This window comes from Zootoca vivipara, chromosome 15 (genome assembly GCF_965207765.1).
Source record: "Zootoca vivipara chromosome 15, rZooViv2.hap1.1, whole genome shotgun sequence".
Classification (NCBI taxonomy): domain Eukaryota; kingdom Metazoa; phylum Chordata; class Lepidosauria; order Squamata; family Lacertidae; genus Zootoca; species Zootoca vivipara.
This window is the reverse complement of record NC_142598.1, coordinates 13,074,382-13,097,322: the sequence shown is the minus strand read 5'-3', so window position 1 is coordinate 13,097,322 and position 22,941 is coordinate 13,074,382. Positions and strand designations below refer to the sequence as shown.

Here is a 22,941-nt window from a genome sequence, read left to right as displayed (position 1 = left end):
TTTGGATTTCCAAGGCTAACTTGTACAACACCTCCCCTTCCTTCTCATCTCTGCTTGGTTACGGATACTTTCTCTGCCCAGCAGGTTGGAAAGTGTCTGCCTTGCAAGAAAGCAAAGAGGACAGTGTGGAGAATATCTATGGTGTTTGGGAAGCCCTTTTTGCTGTGTGTGTGTGTGTGTGTGTGTGTGTGTGTGTGAATCATGAGCTTCAGTGAGACTTCCACCACTGATTTCAGAAGGATTAGAAATACAATTTTAAAGTCAATTAAGGACAGGATTCTGGGATTGAGTTTACAATTATCTGCTCACTTGAATTATGTTGTAAGTGATTAGATCAGGGTGAGGAACTTTTTTTTTTAAGACCACATTCCTTCATAGGAAATCTTACAGGGGGGTCATACCGATGGTGGGTTGGAGCAAGATATCTTTGTACAGTTGGCTACATTTTCGGCATGCAAAAGTCAGAGGAGTCTGCACCCCCCCCCATCTTCCATTCAGTTAAGCAAGAGGCATAATCACATAAGAACCTAAGAAGCGCCTGCTGGATCAGGCCAATGGCCCATCTAATCCGGCATCCTGCTTTCACAGCGGCCAACCAGATGTCTGTGGGAGACCCACAAGCAAGATCAGAGCACAAGAGCACCCTCCCCCCTTGTGATTTCCAGCAACTGATGTTCAAAAGCATTGCTGCCTCTGACTGCGAAGGCAAAGCATAGCCATCACGGCTAGGAGACATCAATAGCCCTTTCCTTCATGAAATTGTCCAATACTCTTTTAAAGCCACCTAGGTTGGTAACCATCGCTGTCTTATGTAAAAGCGAGAAATTGAGCCTCCTTTAATGCAGCGTTTCCCAAACTTGTGTCTTCAGCTGTTTTCCAGACTACAACTCCCATCATCCCTAGCTAGCAGGGTCAGTGGTCAGGGATGATGGGAACTGTAGTCCAAAAAACAGCTGGAGACCCAAAGTTTGGGAAATTCTGCTTTAGTGTCATCAGCCCATTCCTGTGAAATACTCTGCTAACAGAGGTCCAGAGTTAGCGCCTTCTGCGCTAACTTTTAAATGCCTGCTGAAAACCAGGCCTGTGCAGGGAATTAAGAGCATATCTCCCACAACGGTTTAGTGGTGCTTGTTTTTTTTATTAATTATTATTTTTGTGCTCTCCTTGTATGGCTTCATTTTTTAATGTTGTAAATTGCTTTGATGTTTTGCGATTTAGAAGTATAGACACACCTTTGTAAACATATAGGGAATGAATGAATGCAATTCAACGTAAACAAGTGTAAAGTGATGCACATCAGGACACACACACACACACACACAGAGAGAGAGAGAGAGAGAGAGAGAGAGAGAGAGAGAGAGAGAGAGAGAGAGACCTTGGTTCTCAAATTTAATCCATTCTGGGAGTCTGTTCAACCACTGGAACCGCTGTTCTGCTGCCAAAAAACATCCGCAAACCGGAACACTCACTTCCGGGTTTGCAGCGTTCGGGAGCCAATTTGTTCGGGAGTCAAGCCTTTCGACAACCAAGCCTTTCAACAACAAAGGTACCACTTTATATATATATACATAAAATCGTCAATTTCACCTATGCTAGGGTCTGGTCCAAAAACAGGGTTTTTTGGGGTGGGTGGGGGAGATGTTCCCCCCAAACATTAGCTCAACAACTTTGTCCTGATTTTCACTTTGGGGAATATGGCAACCCTATTGGCAACCCAGGTGGCGCTGTGAGTTAAACCACAGAGCCTTGGGCTTGCTGATCAGAAGATCGGCGGTTCGAATCCCTGCAACGGGGTGAGCTCCCGTTGCTCGGTCCCAGCTCCTGCCCACCTAGCAGTTCGAAAGCACATCAAAGTGCAAGTAGATAAATAGGGACCGCTCCGGCGGGAAGGTAAACGGTGTTTCCGTGCGCTGCTCTGGTTCGCCAGAAGCAGCTTTGTCATGCTGACCACATGACCCGGAAGCTGTCTGCGGACAAACGCCGGCTCCCTCGGCCTATAGAGCGAGATGAGCGCCGCAACCCCAGAGTCAGACACGACTGGACCTGATGGTCAGGGGCCCCTTTACCTTTACCCTAATGCAGTGTTTCTCAACCAGTGTGCCTCCAGATGTTTTGGGACTACAACTCCCATCATCCCTAGCTAGCAAGACCAGTGGTCAGGAATGATGGGAGTTGTAGTCCCAAAACATCTGGAGGCACACTGGTTGAGAAACACTGCCCTAATGGGGGTCTGAACTGGCAGTGAGTGACCAGAAATGAGACCTTGGGGTCATAGTGATTGATCTTGATCCTGTGAGCAGCTATGGCAGAAGTTGAATTCCCTCTTAGGAAAGGAAAATAAAACTGTGGGTATCATAATGCGTTCGCATGAATCTACGGTGTGAGCAAACCTGAAATCTCGCGCTGGTGCTGTGTAGAAATCACTAGGACTCGGGGATGTCTCCACATTCATTTCAGCCTGCAGCCGCCTTATACAATACATATAAAGCAATGAGACATCAATTGCCCAGATACTGTGCACTCGGGTTCCCTGTTTGTCTGCTGAGATTGGGAAGAAACTCAATACCGAAGTTAAGCAGTTTCCTTTGCTCGGATTAACATTTCAAGTGCTCGGAGTTCGGCACACGATCCCCTGGAAGGAACCGCGATACCTTGAATCTAGTATCAGCTCAGCGCTTGTCACCTGCCTCCGGTTGCAGCTTTGAGCAGGCGGCAGCAGCAGCCTGCTGGATGATAACAAGCCTAGATAGGCCTTGGGCTTTGTGTTCCTCTGCGGAGGTCAGTCATGGTATCCGTTACTTGCCAGCTCAGTGCACATCCAGGGCCAAGCTGGGGTTGGGCGGGGGAGAGCATGCAGGAAGGAGGTGGCGTGGAGCAGGAGGCCAAGTCATCTGATCCATAATTGATTTATTCTTCCAAAATGTACTCTTGCGGCATGTCAATGAACAGCTTGACGGAGGTAAGGAGAGAACAGAGCCCTTTGTCCACCTAGCAGGAACAAAGGGCTGCCTATGAGCTGGTGGGCGGGAGTCTGACCCAGCAGAGATCAGCTGGCCTTGGCTTCCTGCTTTGCAATTATTCAAGGCAAAAGGACGGAAGGATTCCAAAATGCTCCGGGGATGTGGCAGCCGAGGGTCTCAGAGATGCATCGGCAGATTTCCCTTGGTTTCCGAAAGCCTCCGTTGTCGTACGTTTCAGTTCTCAAACGCCAAAGACCCGGAAGTAAATGCTTCCGTTTTCAAACGTTTTCCGGAACCCGAACATGCGACGCAGCTTCCGCTGGGTGGAAGAAGCTCTTGCAACCAATGGGAAGCCACGCCTCGGTTTTCGAACGTTTTGGAACCCGAACGGGCTTCCAGAACGGATTTCGTTTGAGAACCAAGGTACCACTGTATACAGAAAGTGTCTTCTCGTGATTCTGTGATTCCTTTGAGCTTCTCCTCACTTTTTCCCACATCTTAATTTATAGCCTTTGGGAAGATATTGGGAATGCTATTTGGAAAATTTCTTTTGACAGTCATCCCTAGGTTTCTTCTAAGTTACAGCTTCTCCCATAGATCTGTAGATGCTATATGTATGTAAATGCCATGCACATGGAGGCAAAATGAGGCCCACACCACTCCCCCCCCCCGGTCAGTCGTAACTCTCTAACCCAGGCATCCCCAAACTGCCGCCCTCCAGATGTTTTGGCCTGCAACTCCCATGATCCCTAGCTAACAGGACCAGTGGTCAGGGATGATGGGAATTGTAGTCCAAAACATCTGGAGGGCCGAAGTCTGGGGATGCCTGCTCTAACCAGTTAGCAAGCGAATATAGCCATTGAAAGGTATTGGTGCTCGCAAAAGAAAAACCCCCTCACCATTTATTTAGAGGTTTCTGACTCACCCTTCTGATTTACATGCTATTCAGGGCAATAAACAATTTCAAAAGCACAATTTCATATAAAAACAGGCATAAAACATAACCTTTTAAAAATCTGCGAAAGGAAGGTGGAAGAGAACTCGACAGCTTCGAAATCCAGCCCTAAATTGCTTAGTAATTCAAGATAGCTATTGGATGCAACAGAAGGGGTCAGATTCCAAGATGTGGGGGGGGGGAGGGGGGAGAGAGATCGGCCTACTGTAAGCAGGCAACTACCTTATAAAGTCCAAAAGGACAGGAAGGTTTGTTTGCACTTAACCTTGAATTAGATAGCACTTTGCTAATAGCAGGGCCTGCCTGAGCTCACCCCTCCTTACCTCAAAGGACCGTTCGGACCCCCCACACACACATACATTAAGCAAAATAGAAACATCGCCCCGCCACCCCCCCATGGCCCCCTCCACCTCTTCCCCCTTTTCTTCCTAATGTAACCCTAATGTCTCAACAAATGAAACTGACCTATGGAAAATGCAACTTGAAAAAAGAGACATTGCACATACCTTTGTAAACCAAGAAAACTTTAATAATTTTTTTATTTTTTATTTTGAAAAAAGGAAAAAAAAAGGACCCTTCGGTCTGTGTAGGAGGAATTCATCTATAGCAGTTGTCACCTGCCAAGGGGCCAAATGTGTGCCGAGACATGGAAAGTGGTGTGATGTAGAATGGAGAAGCCCACCTCCTGCTGATGAGCTTCCTTACATCAGCATGCTGCTACCTTCACTGGCCAGGGCCGGCCCACCCAGGAGGCAAGGTGAGGAAACTGCCTCAGGCAGCAGGATCTGCAGGGGCAGCAGTTCCAGCCTCCAAGAGGCTGTTGCTGTGGTGACAAACAACTGCTGTGGCATATCTGCTGCTTCCATGCCACCTCTGCAGCAGCCTCTTGGCAAATAGAAGGCACTGCCAGTTGCCTCCCATCTCCAGGGATGAAATGGCTGGGGCTGCCCTCTGGGGTCTCCTAAGCTCTGCAGCCACCTGATGCGATTCAGAGCAGGGCTATCCCCCCCACCCCCCAAATGACCTTTGATTCCCACTTGAACCACCAGGTAAAGTTGATTCGATTCCCCCCCCCATTCCTGCTTGTTCCCACTCACCCCTTCCTTCTCTGGCTGGGGCGGGTGCCATTTTGCACTTTGCCTCACTTGCCAGAGTGTCTTTGGCTGGTCCTGGCATTGCCTCCCCTTTTCCCCCAGGGGCAGATGAAAGGCTGTTCTTGGGGACAAAACCACCCAAACCCTACACACTTTTTCTGCCTGCTCTTTTCTGCCCGGCTGCGATGCTTTGCGTTCTAAAGGTGGAGGAACTCTTGCTGATACTAACCCTCCTGCGCAGTAAGACGACTGAACCAGAAAATGGAAAGCTCAGCTGGTTAGAGTGCAGTGCTTATAACGCCAAGGTTGCAGGTTCGATCCCCATATGGGACAGTTTCATATTCCTGCATTGCAGGGGGGTTGGACTAGATGATCCTTAAGGTCCCTTCCAACTCTACAATTCTATGAAACGTTCTACTGCATGGTCCAGCTTTACTGAATATGCATCTACTGCACACTGCTTCCATCCACCAGCTTCTCACAGGACCCTGTGGAACAACTCTGCTCTATTTTCGTTGCATGACGTTGCTTTCAAAGCCTCGATTCCAATGTTTTTTTTCCCCCTCCTGTTTCCGTACTTTGGGGAGAGCAGTGGGTTGGAAATATTGTTATTGTTGATTTCTTGGTTTTGTTATACTTGACAATCAGTTAAAAACATACAGCCTTGGTTTTCAATCAGCTTAGTTCTCAAACATTTTGGCTCCCAAACGCCGCAAACCCGGAAGTGGCTGTTCCGGTTTGTGAACTAGTTTTGGAAGCCGAACGTCCAACGGGACTCCCGGGGTTTCCAATTTCCTGCAGCCAATCAGAAACTATGCTTTGGTTTCCAAACGTTTTGGAAGTCGAGCGGACTTCCAGAACGGATTCCGCTTGACTTCCAAGATATGATTGTCTATGCTTTGAGGAACACACGGTTCAGGAACTCCTGTTTAAGGCTCTAACCAGCCTGCAGTAAGAGCCATGTAGCAGCCTGGGAGACCCTTCCTTGAGAGCCGCATACCTTCCCCCCCCCAAAAAAACCCCACACAGCTGGGATGGAAACCTCATACTCAGGGGACCTTTGCACTCCAGCTAGGCTGCGCCCTCTTCAAGTGCCTTTCCCTGACTGAACTGTGATAATACCTCTCGCTGGCCAGGATGCACGATGGAGAGATAAGGATGAAGGGGCTGGAGGAATCTCTGGAAGTTTGCCCAGATAGAATGCAGCCTACTGTAAAAAGGGGAAAGTCAAATCCATTGCACCGCCTGCTTCTTTTGGCTCTGGCCCTCTCACAATCAGCGTGCATTGCGGTTCTCAGGATGAAGAGATTTTCTTTACCCATGCCATACATGGAAATAAAACTTCCAAATGCTCTACACCGGAGGAAGAAGAGGTGCAACTTCGTGGCACTCATTCTTCCCCCTGCCACACCAAACCTCCCCTAATTAATCCATTAGGAATTGCAGCACAACTGTTTCCCCCCTTTCCAATGTCCTGTGAACTCACAGATCTGTTGGGCCATTTTGCAGTACTCTTTTCTGCTTTAATTTTACAAACTAATCTACTGCTGCCCAGTTTCCCAGCTATGCTAGACAGTTTCCCACTGTCTTCTTTTTTGAGTGCCCTGGTTTCATTCCAAACCAGCACCCAAGTTTGGCACGAGTGAGCCACTGATCCCTATCTGAGCAGGTGAGTAAGGGAAATCTCATGTTCGTGGGCCAATCTGCACTCTTCCCATCAGTTTACATTCTTCCCAATCCCTGCTTTTTCTCCTGGATCATTTTGATGTGCCCTGTCAATGAGGAACAGGGGACATGGAAGGCAGAAGAGCTAACCTCACCAGGATTTTCAAGAGAACAGGATGGCGATGGCAGCGGCAGCAGCAGCAGCAGCTCAAGGAACACCTCCAGGCAAAAAGAATGGCTAAACAGGTGACAGACTGTACCTAGACAGGCATGAATTTGATTACAGTCAAACCTTGGCTCCCGAACGCCTCAGTTTTGGAACGTTTAAACTCCCGAACGCCGAAAACCCAGAAGTGAACGTTCCGGTTTTGGAACCCTTTTTGGAAGCCGAATGTCCGACACGGCTTCCGCTTGAGTGCAGGAATCTTCTGCAACCACTTGGAAGCCGTGCCTCGGTTGTCGAACATTTTGGAAGCCGAACAGGGCTTCTGGAACCGATTACGTTCGACAATCAAGGTCCGACTGAATATGGTCAGGGTCACTTGTTTCCAAAATGCACGTACTGTTATGCAGATGACGGCACCAAAGCAGGCAATGTGTTCCACAGTTTGGGGCCACCCCTTTCAGTGGTTTTGCACACTACTGCCCGAAGCCTCAGCTGCTTAACAAATGTGTCCCCATGTTGGCTGCCGCAGCCCCCGTTTTGCACACTTGCACAATTACCAGGAGCAAAGACACGAACCTCCTCTTGTGATCCATCTTTATTTGTAAAAGTCCAGATATAAAATCCCATTGTTTCTTACAAAAACAAAAAGGCACATTTAAAAACTACTCCCGCCTTCCACTCTCACCCCTGGACTATGGTGGGCACTCCCATCCCTCCCCCATTCCATGCTTCTTCTAGCCCTCGGCCAATTGCTTCCATCCTCTACAAGGGTTCCATCTTCCTGCATTCCAGAAGCTCACACCGTGGAGAAATGTCAGAGTGCAACCAAATCTGGCCCAGTAGTATTCTAGTAGTAGCTTTCCTTTTCCACCCAGCCTACAGAGAAAGAAGGGGAGGGGAAAATACACATCAGGTTGGGTTTTTTCTTAAGTTAGCTGCAAGTCCTCAACATCAGATGCAACAAGTTAACCTATTCTTCTGTATAATGCCTCTGGCTGATGTTAATAGTTGTGAACTATTATGACTACAATCCAAGCCCCAGAACATCACCTTGAGCGCTTTTTCTCCATCTTGGCAGAGCTATGAAATAAGGCAGCAGAATCCACATTTAATCCACCCAACGAACCCCTCTAAAATTGTAAAAATGCTTGCAGCATCCATTCATGGACTGTACAGTGGTACCTCGACAACCGAACGCTTCAACCTCTGAAGGTTTCGACTTCTGAAGTCGACAACCCCAGAAGTCTTTTCGCCGCACGCACGGTCGGCGCGGTTGCACAAGCGGAGCTTCGACAACCGAAGACTTCGACTTACGAAGACGGCCGCGGAACGGATCATCTTCGTAAGTCGAGGTACCACTGTACTTCTTACTGGTTAATGCTAAATTACTTCAACTGCCTCATGTAACAGCCCCCCTCATGTTGCCAGACCACCACCATACGCAATGTATGCACACCATGCAGACTCTTACCTCCAGGGCTGCGTCTGATGATGAGTTTTCTCACTTCATCATACACAAAGATGAGGAGAGAGTAGGGGAAGGCACAGAACCACCACGTTGGTCTGCAATATAAGAATTCCAGTTTTAATACATACTTGTATGACGTTTAGATGAAGTCTTCAAAAACAAGCGCTAACGTACAATTTAGGATAATCCCAGGCCTTTTAAAAACAAAGATGACTCAGTTAAAGAATTAAGAGTGGTAGAAATTATGGCAAGACCAACCACAGCAACGGAGGGAAAGCTTCAATAATTATCAGCTTCAGGCCATTTACTACTTACTTGAGAGGATACATCCTCAAAGCAACATCCATTCCAGGGCAGTAAGAGAGGAAAGCAGCCAGGGCAGTTTCTTCAAATAGACCAAATATCAAGATCTTGTTCCTGTGGAAGTTTTAAGGAAAGTTAGCCCTCGAAGAGGTAACCTTTCTTCACAACCCTGGTTTCTGAGTGGAAATGAGCACAAACTACAGGGCTCAAGTTTTTAAACAGTTTCCCCCCTTGGTGGTTTTATTATTTCTTTTTTAGATTTACACTTTACGCTTACTTTTTCACCCTTTCCTCTCAGTGTTTGGTCTCCAGCTTTCTTCTTCTTCTTCTTTTGGGACTACAATTCCCATCATCCCTGACCCAGTGGTCAGGGATGATGGGAATTGTAGTCCAAAACCAGCTGGCGATCAAAGTTTGGGAAACACTGCTCTAAGGTAAGCCTGCCCTGCGGGATTTGTTGTGATTGGAAAAAAAGAAGGGCAGAACCAGGTGTACTACCTGATAAGGCTGAAAGTCAGTGACTCTGACCCAATGTTACCCAGGGAAACATAGCTGCACAGGGATTTGAACCCTGGTCTCTCAGGTCCTAGACCAACCACTACAACACTGGCTCTGTTTGGCAAGCAGGTTTCCATTTCACATGAAATCTGGCACACATTGCATTCAGCATCGGCAGCACAGAGCTATTCCCATTTTAATTTCAATCTATTTTTGTCTCTCCCGAAAGGCTCAAAAGCCAACACACAAAAACCAGCTGCTGAGGAAGTGGGGTTGGCAACCCACGACTTACTTCATTCCTTGCTGGAAAACAGAATTCCTTCTGGTCTTGCAGATAACCAAGTCTGCCCACTGCACCACCACGATGCTAACGAAGAAAGCCGTGTGGCAAGTGAATTCCACAATTTTCCTTTGCTCGTAAGTCTGAGGGATTAAAACAGAAGAGAGACTGTTTTCAAACTTCGTCCTCCCTACTCGTGGCCATCCATAATGCAGCTAACATAACTTTTTAACAGTCCTCTTAAGCTCTCTGAAAACTCACCCACTGCTGACCGTAACTATCCTCCACATCATTAATCCATCGATCATCCCACGACACTCTAATCCCCAGCAAGGTGGACGGCAAGAAGCCGTTCTCTGCAAGGATCACGAAGTAGGTGAAGAAGCCTCCCAAGGCCTGGATCATTCCTATGCAAGGGTAGCAGGAAGAAGGGGAATTAGTTCACCATGGGCAACGGCTAGAAAACAACTCTATGAATTAAGAAACACCTGGGACACAGATGCAAGAGGCCTCCTTTCAGCCAATCTTCAAGGTAAGAGGGCGAAGCCATGGCCTGTGCTACAAAAGCTCCAGTTGCATTTGCACTGAGCTACTGTTCTGAGGATCTCCTTGTAAGCAGAGCACACGAAGGGCACGTCAGCTACCCCCCATTCTGAACTGAGGCTTCACTGTGCCTGGCCCATGCCTACTTTCATCATCCACTGCACTTCAGGACCTGCTGTAGAGGAACCAGCTGCTTCTAAATGAACACTTCTGAACTGTGTAAGATAAGACTACCAGGAAGTTTGAAGCTCTGTCATTCCACCCTCCCTCCTCCCACCCCACACATTGTACAGTCATACTTCAGAAGCCAAACGCCTTGGGAGTCAAATGCTTTGGCTCCCGAATGTCGCAAACCCGGGAGTTTGTGAACATTCTTTGGAAGCTGAACGTCTGATGCTGCTTCCGATTGTGTGCAGCCAATCGGAAGCCCCGCCTTGGTTGCTGAATGTTTTCGGAAGTCGAACGGACTTCCAGAACAGATTCTGTTTGACAACCAAGGCACGACTATATTTTAAGCTCCTAATTGGCTAAAGTAAGATTACACAAAGCATCCACCTAACAGTAGCAGGCCGTGTGTGAAGGTCCCTCCCCACTGAAACAACCTCTTTCCAGTTTTGACTATGCCCTCCTCTGTCCCCTTTCCTCCCTTGCTCAGGATACAGCGATCGTCCACACACTGCCAGAAACGGCACACACTGCGGGTCCACATCCAAAGCCCTCCATTGTACCGTGCCAAAAGTTGGGTCTTGCACATCTCCCACATGTAGGAACACTTCATGTGCCTCTACTATACAGACCCTCCAAAAAAACCCAAACTTCCAACAATACGGAAGGGCCAAAATTCCACAGTATGTGCACTGCAATTAGTCAACTTCTGCTCCAGCCAACTGCAAGCTTCCTTACCGATCTGACCGTAAGCCATGCTGATCAACCTTTCATTCACCAGTTTGTCTGTCTTGGGGTTTCTGGGTTGTCTCTTCATGATGTCACTTTCTGCCTGCTCATATGCCAGAGAGATGGCAGGAACCTTTGGAGAGAGAGAGTATTAGATATAACTTCACACAAGTTTCATTTCCTGCATGAACCTGTATTGCCCATGCCAAAATAATGATAAAACTACAAGGGGTTTGGGGAGAGGGGAAAACCCAGTCTTCCTAACTAAGCAAGCATTTTAGAAGACCTGTGCAATATGAATAAATGCCTCAGGAAGGATCTAGGCTATTGGGTGCATGTGCTACAAAAGTTTTAACAAGTAATAAACTACACCGCCTGCCATGTCCGTCTCAAGGCAGTGAACAATGCATTTTAGAAATAGAACATCCACATTAGACTCAGTACAGCTAAGGCCCCTGCTCTGCACTGCCAAATCTCCACAGGCTGCAGCACTAAGACAGCCTCATCTGGGACAGGCAGGATATGAGGCTGTTAATGTCAGGGCCATGGGTTCAAGTCCCACGTTGGGTGAAAAAAAAATCTGCATTGCAGGGGGTTGGACTAGAAGATTGTCATGGTCCTTTCCAACTCTACAGTTCTGTGGTTAGTTGATAGTAATGATCAACTAGAGCAATAGGGAGGAGTATGTTCCTTCAAGTAACTTGGCTTCAAGTTGTTTAGGGCTTTACAGGTCAGAACCAAAACCTTATTTATGTCAGAAATAAATAAAAAGATGATTTACTAACCATATCAGTACCCAAGTCAATACACAGGATGGTGACTGTACCCAGAGGCAGGGGAATGTTTGCAATGATGAAGATGAGGAAAGGCGTAATTTCAGGGATGTTACTGGTCAAGGTGTAAGCAATTGACTTCTTCAGGTTATCAAAAATCAGGCGGCCTGAGACAAAGGAAAGGGGAATAAAAGGACTGCCTGCACAAGGTACCCAGGACGAACTTCCACACAAGCCACATAGACAACAGGTTTCATTCCACACTGATGTAGATAGGAAAGAAATCACCTTGGCAGACCAAACTTAACTGAAAGCAAAAAATAATCTAGTGCTGAGAAGCAGGAGCTGGTTCCACTTTGCTGGCCAGCATTCAAGTCCAAGGAAGCTTCCACATGCGCGCGCGCACACACACAAATGCGGAGCCCCACTGAAAGTTATTGGACACCTGGAATTTTACACGGGATGGAGCACCTGGACACCTGGAATTTTACACGGGATGGGAGGAAGGAAATGGAAGTTGTTATTGTATTAAGTTAACTGCAGTATTCCTTCTGGCCCCCATGGCTGCAGTTCTTACCCTGCCCACTGTGGCTGCAGTTCTCATTCAGGTCCACAACATGCAAATGAAGGATTGAGAGTGCTGTTCACGGATTGGGTAGCTAGGGGAAGTTTGTTACTGTTGCAAGTTATTATTGAGTACTATATAAGCCAGTTGGCTGAGCTGCTGTTCAGTCTGGACTCAGAGCTAGGATAAAGAGCTGGTTGTTTTGAGAGCTGTGTCTTCATCCTTCTTACCCACTATTCTACAGAAGTGTTCTGCTCCTGGCATTCAGAACACCAAAGCACCCATAGGAATGAGGAACTCACCTTCTTCGACCCCAGTAACAATGGAGGCAAAGTTGTCATCAAGCAGAATCATGTCAGCTGCTTGCTTAGAGACATCAGACCCGGCGATACCCATAGCGACACCAATGTCTGCCTTCTTCAAAGCAGGGGAGTCATTCACACCGTCTCCTGTGACAGCTACAATGGCACCCTGGAAGGAGAAGAGAGGAAGAAAAAGGACCTTCAGTTCCCAGATCTAACCTGCGCACATTAGATTCAGCTGGAATAGCTTCTTCCCCCAATAGGCTTCACGCCCCACCCCAGTTTACCACCATTAGCTTGAATGGTTATGTCCACCTCCAGAAATTAGGGGTCCCCCCCCCTCTGCTTACCTGGCGCTGGCAGCCTTCCACAATGATAAGCTTCTGTTGAGGAGAAGTTCTGGCAAAGACTATTTCTGTATGGTGTCTCAGGATATCATCCAGCTGCTCACTGGTCATGTCCTTCAAATCAGTGCCATGAATGACACAGGCTTTGGCATCCCTGGGATTTAAAAGAAGACATGTTGAGAACTCCTAAATTTTACTCCAAATCCTGCCCCTTCCCTCTCCAATGTGGGCCTGCTTTACTTCCAGACAGACTCTCAACCAGATTGGGATGCTGATAATGTTCATGGTTTTAGTGAAGAGTCCAATTGGAAGACCAAAGTGGCAAAATATAATATTCTAGTATAAACCTACAAGGTGCCTTAACACTCTGGGCGCATTATACCTCAAGGACTGCCTAATCCCTTGTATATCCCTGCCTGAACATTGAAGTCTTCAGGAGAGTCAATGTTGGTAGTCCTCCATGGCTGAGATTCACATCCACCAGGAACTACGTGTTCAGTATTATGGGCTCAACTTTTGGCTGACTTCAGCAGGGCTCCTCCCTGTTGAACTTCCAGTGCCTTCTGAAGACTTATTATTACAGATGTACCTTGGAAGTCCATTCAACTTCCAAGGCATGGCTTCCGATGGGCTGCAGGAAGCTCTTGCAGCCCATCGGAAGCCACAGAAGCCCAGCAGGACGTTCAACTTCCAAAAGAATGTTCGAAAACCTGAACAATCACTTCCAGTTTTCGATCGTTCGGGAGCCGAGGTACGACTGTATTCTTCCAGAACAGTGTTTCCCAACCTTGGGTCTCCAGCTGTTTTTGGACTACAGTTCCCATCATTCCTGACCACTCGTCTTGCTAGCTAGGGAGGATGGGAGTTGTAGTCCAAAAACAGCTGGCGACCCAAGGTTGGGAAACACTGTTCCAGAAGGCATTTTAACCAAAGCTTGATTTTACAATTTTAACTGAATTTTATGTTTTCTGTATTGTATTTCTTACACACCACTTGCGAGACGACTGTAGCTGAGTAGTATATAATTATTATTTTATTTAAAATAAAAGGATGAAGTCAGCTCAATTGAGAGATGAAGCAGCAACCCAGCTTACCCAACATACTGTTTACCAGTTTTCTTCACCAATCTCTTAACACAGATACTTGCTGTTAAAATTCTGGAATTTACAAGGCAACTGGCAGGCACCCCGCACCCTCCCTGAGACAAGCTCTATGGTTCATTTCCGGCCAGACCGCTTCTCAATACCTGGGGTTGACCTGGCTGACTGGGATGTTGAGGCGGAGAGCAATATCTTCCACAGTCTCATTGCCTTCGGAGATTATGCCAACACCCTTGGCAATAGCTTTAGCTGTGATTGGATGGTCTCCTGTCACCATAATAACCTGGAAGGCAAAACAGGGCAACATCAGTCTGTGGCAGCTAGAAACTAGATGGAAACCCATCTCATCAAAAATGCCACTTGCCCCTGAGCAGAGAGGCTAGTGTTGCAGCAGTTTATTCAAGAGGTAGGATCACCACCAGCAACCGTGTTTTCACACTTGCTTTTGAGATGGAAAAGCAGTTGACAGCTTTTCTGCACCCAAATAAACCCCCTTTTCTGTGTTCTTGGGTGTTGTGGATTTACTCTTTTAGAGTGATGGGGAGAAGTTGCTTACCTTTATTCCAGCACTTCTGCATTTGCCCACAGCATCAGGCACAGCAGCACGAGGAGGGTCGATCATCGAAATCAACCCTACAAAGCAGAGATTCTCTACGGGGAAGTTGACTTCATCCGTGTCGAACTGGAAGCCTTCTGGGAACTGCTCATCGGGAAGAGCCAGGTGGCAAAAGCCTGCCAACAAATCCAATTGAAACGATTTCACATGCCAGCTTATTAGGGAGCAGGTGCCGAGCCTGGCTATTTTGATTGCTAAGATGCCCAACAACATTTGAGAAACCCTTGTGGAATCTGGCGTTTGGGCTCTTGGGGAAGCAAGTGGAAAGTATTATTCAGAGAGAACCGGATTCTCTCCTTCTATGCGAGGCTGCAGCAAGCATTGCAAGCTTACAAGAAACAAAACCTGACCGACGTTTCAAGTTACAATCTATACAAAGCTACAGAGCCCAGCATGCATTGCTCTGTTTCGCTCAAACGATTTGCAAGAGTGATTTCTTGACTGTAGTAAAGCAAGTACATTATTCTAAGGCAGACCTGGAAAAAACACCTTACCTAGCACTCTCTCCCCCAGGCCTCCTAACTCAAGGTAGGCATTCTGAAACGCATCCTTGGCTTCTTCATCCAAGGGCTGCTCTTTCCCATGGATCAGGATGGTGCTGCAACGGTCCAGGATTCGCTCTGGGGCTCCTTTCATCACAAGCAGGTACCTCGATTCTGATGTGTTCGCATTATTGTGGATCGACAGCTGCATTTTTGAACAGCGTTAGAAATTATATTTTGGGGGTAGCATTTCATCCATGAGAGTGGCTTGGAATGCACTCACTACAAAGTTGTACGCAGCCTCAAATATCTACAAAGCTCTGAACAAAGCAGCAATCTGACGGGCATGGAACGAAACCGCACCGGTGTTAAATACAGAACTAACCTAGCTGTCAGGACAGGTGTTGGGAGCAGTAACTCACAAGGCAGGAGTGAAGTTAACTCTTCATTCAAAGAAACAAAACAACTCAGGCCTCCCCCCCACATCCTTCCCGAGCAATCTGAGACTCTGATGCCTTGTCTGTCTCTGCTCTGCCTTCTTCATACCTCTGTGGGTTCTGGGAGACCAGGGAGGTGAGGACTTGGACACAGCAGGAGGGGGAGACCCCCTGGCTTTTTCAGCCTGCCTCACCTCTGCCTCTTGGCCCCCTTCCTCTGCCGCTTCTGCCTCTGATTCTGGGCTGCTCTCTGTCACAGCCTCTTCCTGCTCACTACATTCTGTGGCCTCTTCAGCTTCCAACACCTTCCCAGTCTGACCACTCATCATCCCACCCACCCATACCCTGGGGCCTTCTTCCCTTGGGGGTTCCCCAGCTGGTGCTCCCCTCCCCCCACTCCTCTGCATCTAACCAGTTCGTGACATTAGCCCAACGTGAAAAGTTGCTACATTTGATAGAACAGCTACAGTTTACGTGAAATGTGGTGGGCGTTTTGTGAATACCACGTTCTTACCTGGTATTTGTTGGTCGAGTTGAACGGTATCTCCACCACCTTGGGGTTTTTCTCTCGCAGTTCCCTGACTGACCCACAGCACAGTTCAATGCATTTGAGCAGCGCAGATTCAGAGGCATCCCCTGCCACTGCTCTCTAAGAAACAAGACAGTGGTTCACAGTGAGTAGATGAAACCCTTGAAGATGAACGTCCCTCCTTTCAGATTTCCCCATTCTTTAAGGTAACCCAGTGGCCGAAACAGAGGAAGTTGCTTTACACATGGTCAGCACTTTGGTCCATCTGGCTCAGTATTATCTACATTGAAAGCATTGGGGAGTCAGACAGAAGACTTTCCCGAGCCCTGGGGATTGAACTTGGGAGTATGCAAAGCACACGCTATACCACTGAGGTACAGGCCTCTCACCAGGTTTCTCTTCAATAGGGAAACAACCTTTTTCAGTGGGACTACTTCCGAAATGATGACACAACACAAGATATTGAGCACAGCTGCTGCCCATCAGGGAAATAAACTGGAGGTACTCAGAAGTAAGTTAAATTTGCTCTGCTGGTAAAAAGAACACCTGTACCAAAATCCAGGCCTGCATAAGCAAGGTTAACACAGACCAGCAGCTTGACAATGATGATAATAATAATTTCCTGGCCTTGCTGCTTGCCCAGAATTGCAAAAGAAGAAGAAAAAAGGTGAGGGTGTTGTCAAATGCCTCACAGACTGTGATCAGTATGGCAAGCACAGGTTGTAAAGGTAAAGGTACCCCTGACCGTTAGGTCCAATCGCGGACGACTCTGGGGTTGCGGCGCTCATCTCGCTCTATAGGCCGAGGGAGCCGGCGTTTTTCCGCAGACAGCTTCCGGGTCATGTGGCCAGCATGACAAAGCCGCTTCTGGCGAACCAGAGCAGCGCACGGAAATGCCATTTTCCTTCCCGCTGGAGCGGTACCTATTTATCTACTTGCACTTTGACATGCTTTCGAACTGCTAGGTTGGCAGGAGCTGGGACCGAGCAACGGGAGCTCACCCTGTCGCGGGGATTCGAACCGCCGACCTTCTGATCGGCAAGCCCTAGGCTCTGTGGTTTACAGGTTGTACAGGATTATTTAAACCACACTTCTGCACTTTTACGTTTCTTCTATTCCTGAGTTAGCGTAGGCCTCCTTCAGTTTACTTTTTTTTGTTACAGCAAAGAAGAATCCACAGAAATGTCCACTTGAGAATGAAGAAAGGTTGCCATTCTGGCACTGGAGGTGCTGCCTCTGCCGCTGGCAGAAGCCTGTTACTCCCCAGACTGCATCCTCTTCTGTGATGCTTTCGCACTGACGGTCAAGTCGAAGCAGTGAACAGCCACTGTGGTTAAGCCAGGGGATGAACTCACCTTCAGAATGGGAACGTTTTCTTGGCCGGCCTGAAACACAGCCCGGTTGCAGAGTCCAGCAACCTTGGATAAAGCCGTCCAAGTGGGAGATGTCTTGTCGAAAGAGGCACCTGTGGAGGTGGGAAGCAGCAGGGAAATGCCACGTAGGTATGTTGTCAGGCACAAAACCAGATTTCTTGGGCTTTGTCCCATTCCCCCAGCCCCATTTGTCACTAAGTATGAATTCGTGCACACAAAAACTGTGCAAACCTCCTGTGCATGTTGGAAGTTATGGATGGTACTGAAGTAGCAGCTTAGGGCCAAGCCTGGCAGATACCACTAACAGAAGCGCTAATCTCAGAACTTCTGGGTATATTATAGACTGAGTGTGTTTAATAACGACTGGTTTTTATAAAAATTTTCAAAGGCAGCATGGGCTTTCTAAATACAGTAAATTAATCTAGAATCTAGCTTTCTTGTGATTACACAGCCAAGAATGCTCCTTCAGTCAGGCTTTGAATGTGTTTATCCTTTGCTACACTGGGAACACAGAAACGATTTCATGCAATGGTAAAAGCTTTTGCGGTGGAGCCTTATTAACACTTTTTTTTGGGGGGGGATGCTGATTTTAAGTGTTTTGACTATCAGCAAGAGGCAGCCCTACCACAGTGCTTATTTATTTGATGGAGAGAGCAGCCAGCTTACCGCTTTGGTTTTCTGTGGTGTCTGCCTCATGGATTTGGTTATCAAACCACATGTGAGCAACCGTCATGCGGTTCTGAGTCAAGGTGCCAGTTTTGTCAGAGCAGATCGTCGAGGTGGAGCCCAGAGTTTCCACGGCTTCCAGGTTTTTCACCAAACAATTCTTACGGGCCATGCGCTTGGCAGTTAGTGTCAGACAAACCTGGAGAATGACAAAGGGAAATGCTTGCATTCAACTACAGTGGTAACTCGCAAGACGAATGCCTCACGCTACGACAAACTCGCAAGACGAATGCATCTTGCAATTCTATGGGTGATTCGCAAGACGAATTCATTTTGTGAAAAATTTGTCTTGCGAATCGCGGTTTCCCATAGGAATGCACTGAAATTTAATTAATGCGTTCCTATGGGCAAAAAAAAGAAATTTCAATGCATTCCGATGGGAAACCGCGATTTTTCGCAAAATGAATTGACTTGTGGAACGAATTAAATTCGTCTTGCGAGGTACCACTGTACCAAGGAATAGGGGCGATCTGGCTCTGGAAGGCATGCGCCCGCCCGTCCCTGCAACAGCTCACACATACGGTTATAAGCACCGACTTACTGTGACTGTAGCGAGCAGACCCTCGGGGACGTTAGCCACTATGATGCCAATGAGAAAGATAACCGCCTCCAGCCAAGTGTACTCAAGGATCAGTGAAAGGATGAAGAAGGAAACGCCAAGGAAGACGGCCACACCAGTGATTAGGCGGATGAAGTGCTCGATCTCAATAGAAATGGGAGTCTGCCCCCCTTCCAGTCCGGAAGCCAATGAAGCAATGCGGCCCATGACCGTACGATCGCCAGTGTTAATGACTACACCACGGGCTGTGCCTGGAAAACAGTGACAAAGTTTTAGCAGCCAGGTCTGCGGGCGTGGGAAAAACAGCAACATGCATTTGCTCACTCTGTGTAAACCACGTTCTGCATGTTAAGGTGGCATTGTAAGTTTGATGTAAGCAAACTAGATACTCGCACTCTCATCAAGAATGGTGGCATATGGGTTTACACAAGAGGAACTTTACCAAGTAAACTTTCTTAGAAAAGACCCTGTTTGAGAGGCTTTACTGCACACTGCTTCATAAAGCAGCTGGCAGCTACCACCCACAATAAAAAATAATATTATTATTACTACCCCGCCCATCTGGCTGGGTTTTTCCAGCCACTCTGGGCGGCTTACAGCACATAAACTATCGTAAAACATTAGACATAAAAAATTCCGATACAGGGTTGCCTTCAGATGTCTTTTAAAAGTCAGATAGTGGTTTATTTCCTTGACATCTGATGGGAGGGTGTTCCACAGGGCAGGTGCCACAACTGAGAAGGCCCTTTGCCTGGTTCCTTGTAACCTCAGTTCTTGCAGTGAGGGGACCACCGGAAGGCCCTTGGAGCTGGACCTCAGTGTCCCAGCTGAACGATGGGGGTGGAGACGCTCCTTCAGGTATACTGGGTCAAGGCCGTTTAGGACTTTTAAAAGTCAGCACAAACACTTTGAATTGTGCTCAGAAATGTACTGGGAGCCAATATAGGTCTTTCAGGACTGGTGTTATGTGGTCTCGGCAGCCACGCCCAGTCCCCATTTAGCTGCCGCATTCTGGATTAATTGTAGTTTCTGAGTCACCTTCAAAGGTAGCCCCATGTAGAGCGCATTGCAGTAGTCCAAGCAGGAGAAACTAGAGTACGCACCACTCTGGCGAGACAGTCCGTGGGCAGAAAGGGTCTCAGCCTGCGTATCAGATGGAGCTGGTAGACAGCTGCCCTGGATACAGAATTGACCTGTGCCTCCATGGACAGCTGTGACTCCAAAATGACGCCCAGGCTGCGTGCCTGGTCCTTCAGGGGCACAGTTACCCCACTCAGGACCAGAGAGGCCCCCCCCAACAGTACTTCTGTCTTATCAGGATTCAACCTCATTCTGTTAGCCGCCATCCATCCTCCAACCGCCTCCAGACACTCACCCATGTCACCTTCGCCTACCCCCTACTCCCCAAAGGGCAAGATGCTGCACATTGACAAGCTGATGACAAAACAAGTGTGGCTACGAAAATATTGGGAGCAGCTTGGGCAGAAATGTGATCATTCTCCAATTCTGGCTGAGATATGGCTGGAATCGGGCTTCCCTTTGTCTGAATGTGATTACTGTTCTGAGAGAACACAAACGCAAGCAACTGTGTTGAGGTTTTTGGCCGCACAAATCATCATCTGCCAGCACCAAGGGCTAACAGGAAAGGCCGCTAACCAAGAGCTTCCCTTGCTCTGAAGTACCCATCACTTCTAGAACTCCTCACACTTCAATGCTCTACTGGTTCATTTGATCATAAATTCCAAAATGGTCAGTACCTTCAACACAGTTGGTAGAGAAGAAAGCGATATTCCTAGTCTCCAGTGGATTCTCATTTGTGAAGTCTGGAGATCTGGTCTGGGGCTCCGATTCACCTGTGAGGGATGAGTTGTCCACCTGTGCGAGGAAGCATGTTGTTGGGAAAATGCATGAGAAATTGTGCCATTGTGGCAGGCCTGGTTACTCTGCAGGCTGCATCTCGGTCCCTTAAGTCTCACTGCATGCACATACGTACCTTACAACCATGAGCTGAAATAATCCTCAGATCAGCTGGGACTCTGTCACCTCCCTTCACCTCCACTAGGTCGCCAACAACCACCCCTTCAGCATTGATGCTCATCTTCTCCCCATTTCGGATCACTAGAGCTTGCTGCAAGGAGAAGAAGAAGAAACACAACGTTCAACTTTACACCTGCCAACACCCCTGTGTTGGACCAGCCCCTTTGCCTACCTGTGTCTCGAGACAGATGCTATGAACAACAACAAAAAGCTCAACAAGCAGCACTTGCGTACCTGAGGCACCATGTTTTTGAAGGACTCCATGATCTTTGAACTCTTGGCTTCTTGGTAGTAAGAGAAGCAGCCAGTTATGATGACGACAGCAGAAAGCACAACACCAAGGTACAACTGCAAAGAGATACACACATTGCATTAGTTTTAAGCAATGTTTTGAGTGACAAATTCTTCAATTCCCAAACAGTGGGCCTGGGGGTCATAGCATTAGTTGCATTCAGCATGGGGGCAAGTCAGTCACTTTGCCAGCAGTATGTCTCCCCCTGCCCCATAACCTGGAGAATAAGGTGGTGGAGGAATAACCAAAAAGGAAAAAGGAAAAATGAGGAAGGAAGAACAAAGCATTTTCCAGATCACAGGGGGAAAAAAGAGACCAGCAACATGATGCCGATGGCCACTGGTAGATCACTTTAGCAGAAGTGTTTGAAACAAAGTAGGCCGTAACACCAGCTAAGGCGTTAGAAACAACATTGTTAGAAAACAATGGAACTATGAAAGGCAGATACTGGATCAGGCATGATGGGAAAACACGCTAATGAACACAAACCAAGAATTTAAGCTCATTCACATGGTGGGAATCAATACTTCCAGTTATGTCTGAATTGGATCACACAGTCAAGTCAAACCTCCCACGCAGCTTAATGCCATAGCGAAGCCTCCCCAATTCATTTTCTCTTTCTCTCTCCCTCCCTCTCTCTCTCTCTCTCTCTCACACACACACTCTTATTAACTCACATTGTCATTATTTGGTTCTTCCTCTGTCGCCGCTTGAATACCATATGCCAGAAAACAAAGAATAGCTCCAATCCACAGCAGAAGGGAGAAGCCCCCAAACAGCTGCCGGCAGAATTTAACCCATTCTGGGGTCGTGGGAGGCGGAGTGAGAGAGTTGGGACCATCACGAGCCAAGATCTCTTGGACCCGTGCAGGAGTCAGACCCTAAACACAGAGGTGGTGGAAGAAGAAGAAGAGACATATTACAGCATTTCCCCTAAGGAACATCAAAGCATGCTTTCCATTCCAAGTACTGATTGTTTCTGAAATGCAATCACCACCGCCGCCAATAGGAGAGTTCTCTCTTGCTGGCCTTTCCTAAAAAGCTAGCTAGCTTGTTCCCTTATTAGAGATGGATTTGCTCCACTTTGAGAGGCTTCCAAGTAGAGCTGTCATCTAATCAATTGACACTTCCTACGTTTGCAAAGGACAAAACAACTAAAGGAAGCAGAGCATAGTTTGCCTTTAAATGGTTTGTGTATATTTTCATGAGCAGCTAACACGGACCAGCAAAAGTACTATGGCTTCCAACAACCCAGACCATTAGCCATGCTGTCTGGAGCTGGTGACAATACAACTATTGGAAGGCAGTGTTGGCAACCCTGGTATCTGCGGGTGCCATCTTAAAACAGACATTCTTGTGGGAGTGAAAGGGAAATGCCATTGCCAAGATGGCGCCAGTCACCAGCAGTTTTTTGTTTTTCCAATAATTACTGACCCTAGAAGGGTTGTATGCAGCTACATCATACTCAAAGAGTAGACTCACTGCTATCAATGGACTAAAATCAGTCATGACTACCTTAAGTTCACTGATTTCAATGGCCTACTACAAGTACAGGTGGCAACCATTTTTGGCATGTCCAACTGATGCGCTATTGCTGACAAGTGGGTTCTTTTGGACCAGGAAGAAGGTGGAATGGGGTGTGTGTAACGAGATGGGGCACACTTCCACGTGCTCCGCCGCTCTGCTTGGGTGGGCCAGGAAAGCAACCCCTGCATGAAATGGTTGTCACCAGTATAACATAGCCCGATACATTCTAACACTATTACCGTATTTTCCCCGTGTATAAGACTAGGCTTTTTACAAACAAACAAAAAAGGTTTAAAATTGGGGCTCGTCTTATACACAGGTAGTGCTGAGAGGTGTTTTCTTAATTTGGAGTCCCCCAAAATAGGGGGTGTCTTATACATAGGGGCGTCTTATACACAGAAAAATACGACACAACTTTCAAAAAATGAAAGGATGAGCCCCGTTTAATTG

At 47.5% G+C, this 22,941-nt stretch overlaps 1 protein-coding gene across 4 annotated transcripts in view; it reads right to left on the bottom strand.

The window, feature by feature from the left end:
- Nucleotides 1–7,417: 7,417 nt before the first annotated feature.
- The window catches only part of ATP1A1 (ATPase Na+/K+ transporting subunit alpha 1), a 34,250-nt gene continuing 18,726 nt past the window's right edge, over nucleotides 7,418–22,941 (bottom strand). For all 4 annotated transcript variants that reach the window (XM_035140493.3, XM_088658658.1, XM_088658657.1 and 1 more), the window contains exons 4-23: nucleotides 21,642–21,845; nucleotides 20,907–21,020; nucleotides 20,629–20,763; nucleotides 20,393–20,510; nucleotides 18,618–18,886; nucleotides 18,017–18,215; nucleotides 17,333–17,442; nucleotides 15,963–16,097; nucleotides 15,024–15,216; nucleotides 14,470–14,645; nucleotides 14,060–14,196; nucleotides 12,817–12,967; nucleotides 12,467–12,635; nucleotides 11,612–11,766; nucleotides 10,836–10,959; nucleotides 9,651–9,796; nucleotides 9,402–9,532; nucleotides 8,624–8,725; nucleotides 8,312–8,403; nucleotides 7,418–7,716 (exon numbers count right to left, since the gene is read on the bottom strand). In XM_035140493.3, coding sequence (XP_034996384.1) covers nucleotides 7,688–7,716; nucleotides 8,312–8,403; nucleotides 8,624–8,725; nucleotides 9,402–9,532; nucleotides 9,651–9,796; nucleotides 10,836–10,959; nucleotides 11,612–11,766; nucleotides 12,467–12,635; nucleotides 12,817–12,967; nucleotides 14,060–14,196; nucleotides 14,470–14,645; nucleotides 15,024–15,216; nucleotides 15,963–16,097; nucleotides 17,333–17,442; nucleotides 18,017–18,215; nucleotides 18,618–18,886; nucleotides 20,393–20,510; nucleotides 20,629–20,763; nucleotides 20,907–21,020; nucleotides 21,642–21,845 — 2,889 coding nt within the window. In that variant the 3' untranslated portion in view covers nucleotides 7,418–7,687. The remainder of the gene's footprint in view (nucleotides 7,717–8,311; nucleotides 8,404–8,623; nucleotides 8,726–9,401; nucleotides 9,533–9,650; nucleotides 9,797–10,835; nucleotides 10,960–11,611; nucleotides 11,767–12,466; nucleotides 12,636–12,816; nucleotides 12,968–14,059; nucleotides 14,197–14,469; nucleotides 14,646–15,023; nucleotides 15,217–15,962; nucleotides 16,098–17,332; nucleotides 17,443–18,016; nucleotides 18,216–18,617; nucleotides 18,887–20,392; nucleotides 20,511–20,628; nucleotides 20,764–20,906; nucleotides 21,021–21,641; nucleotides 21,846–22,941) is intronic.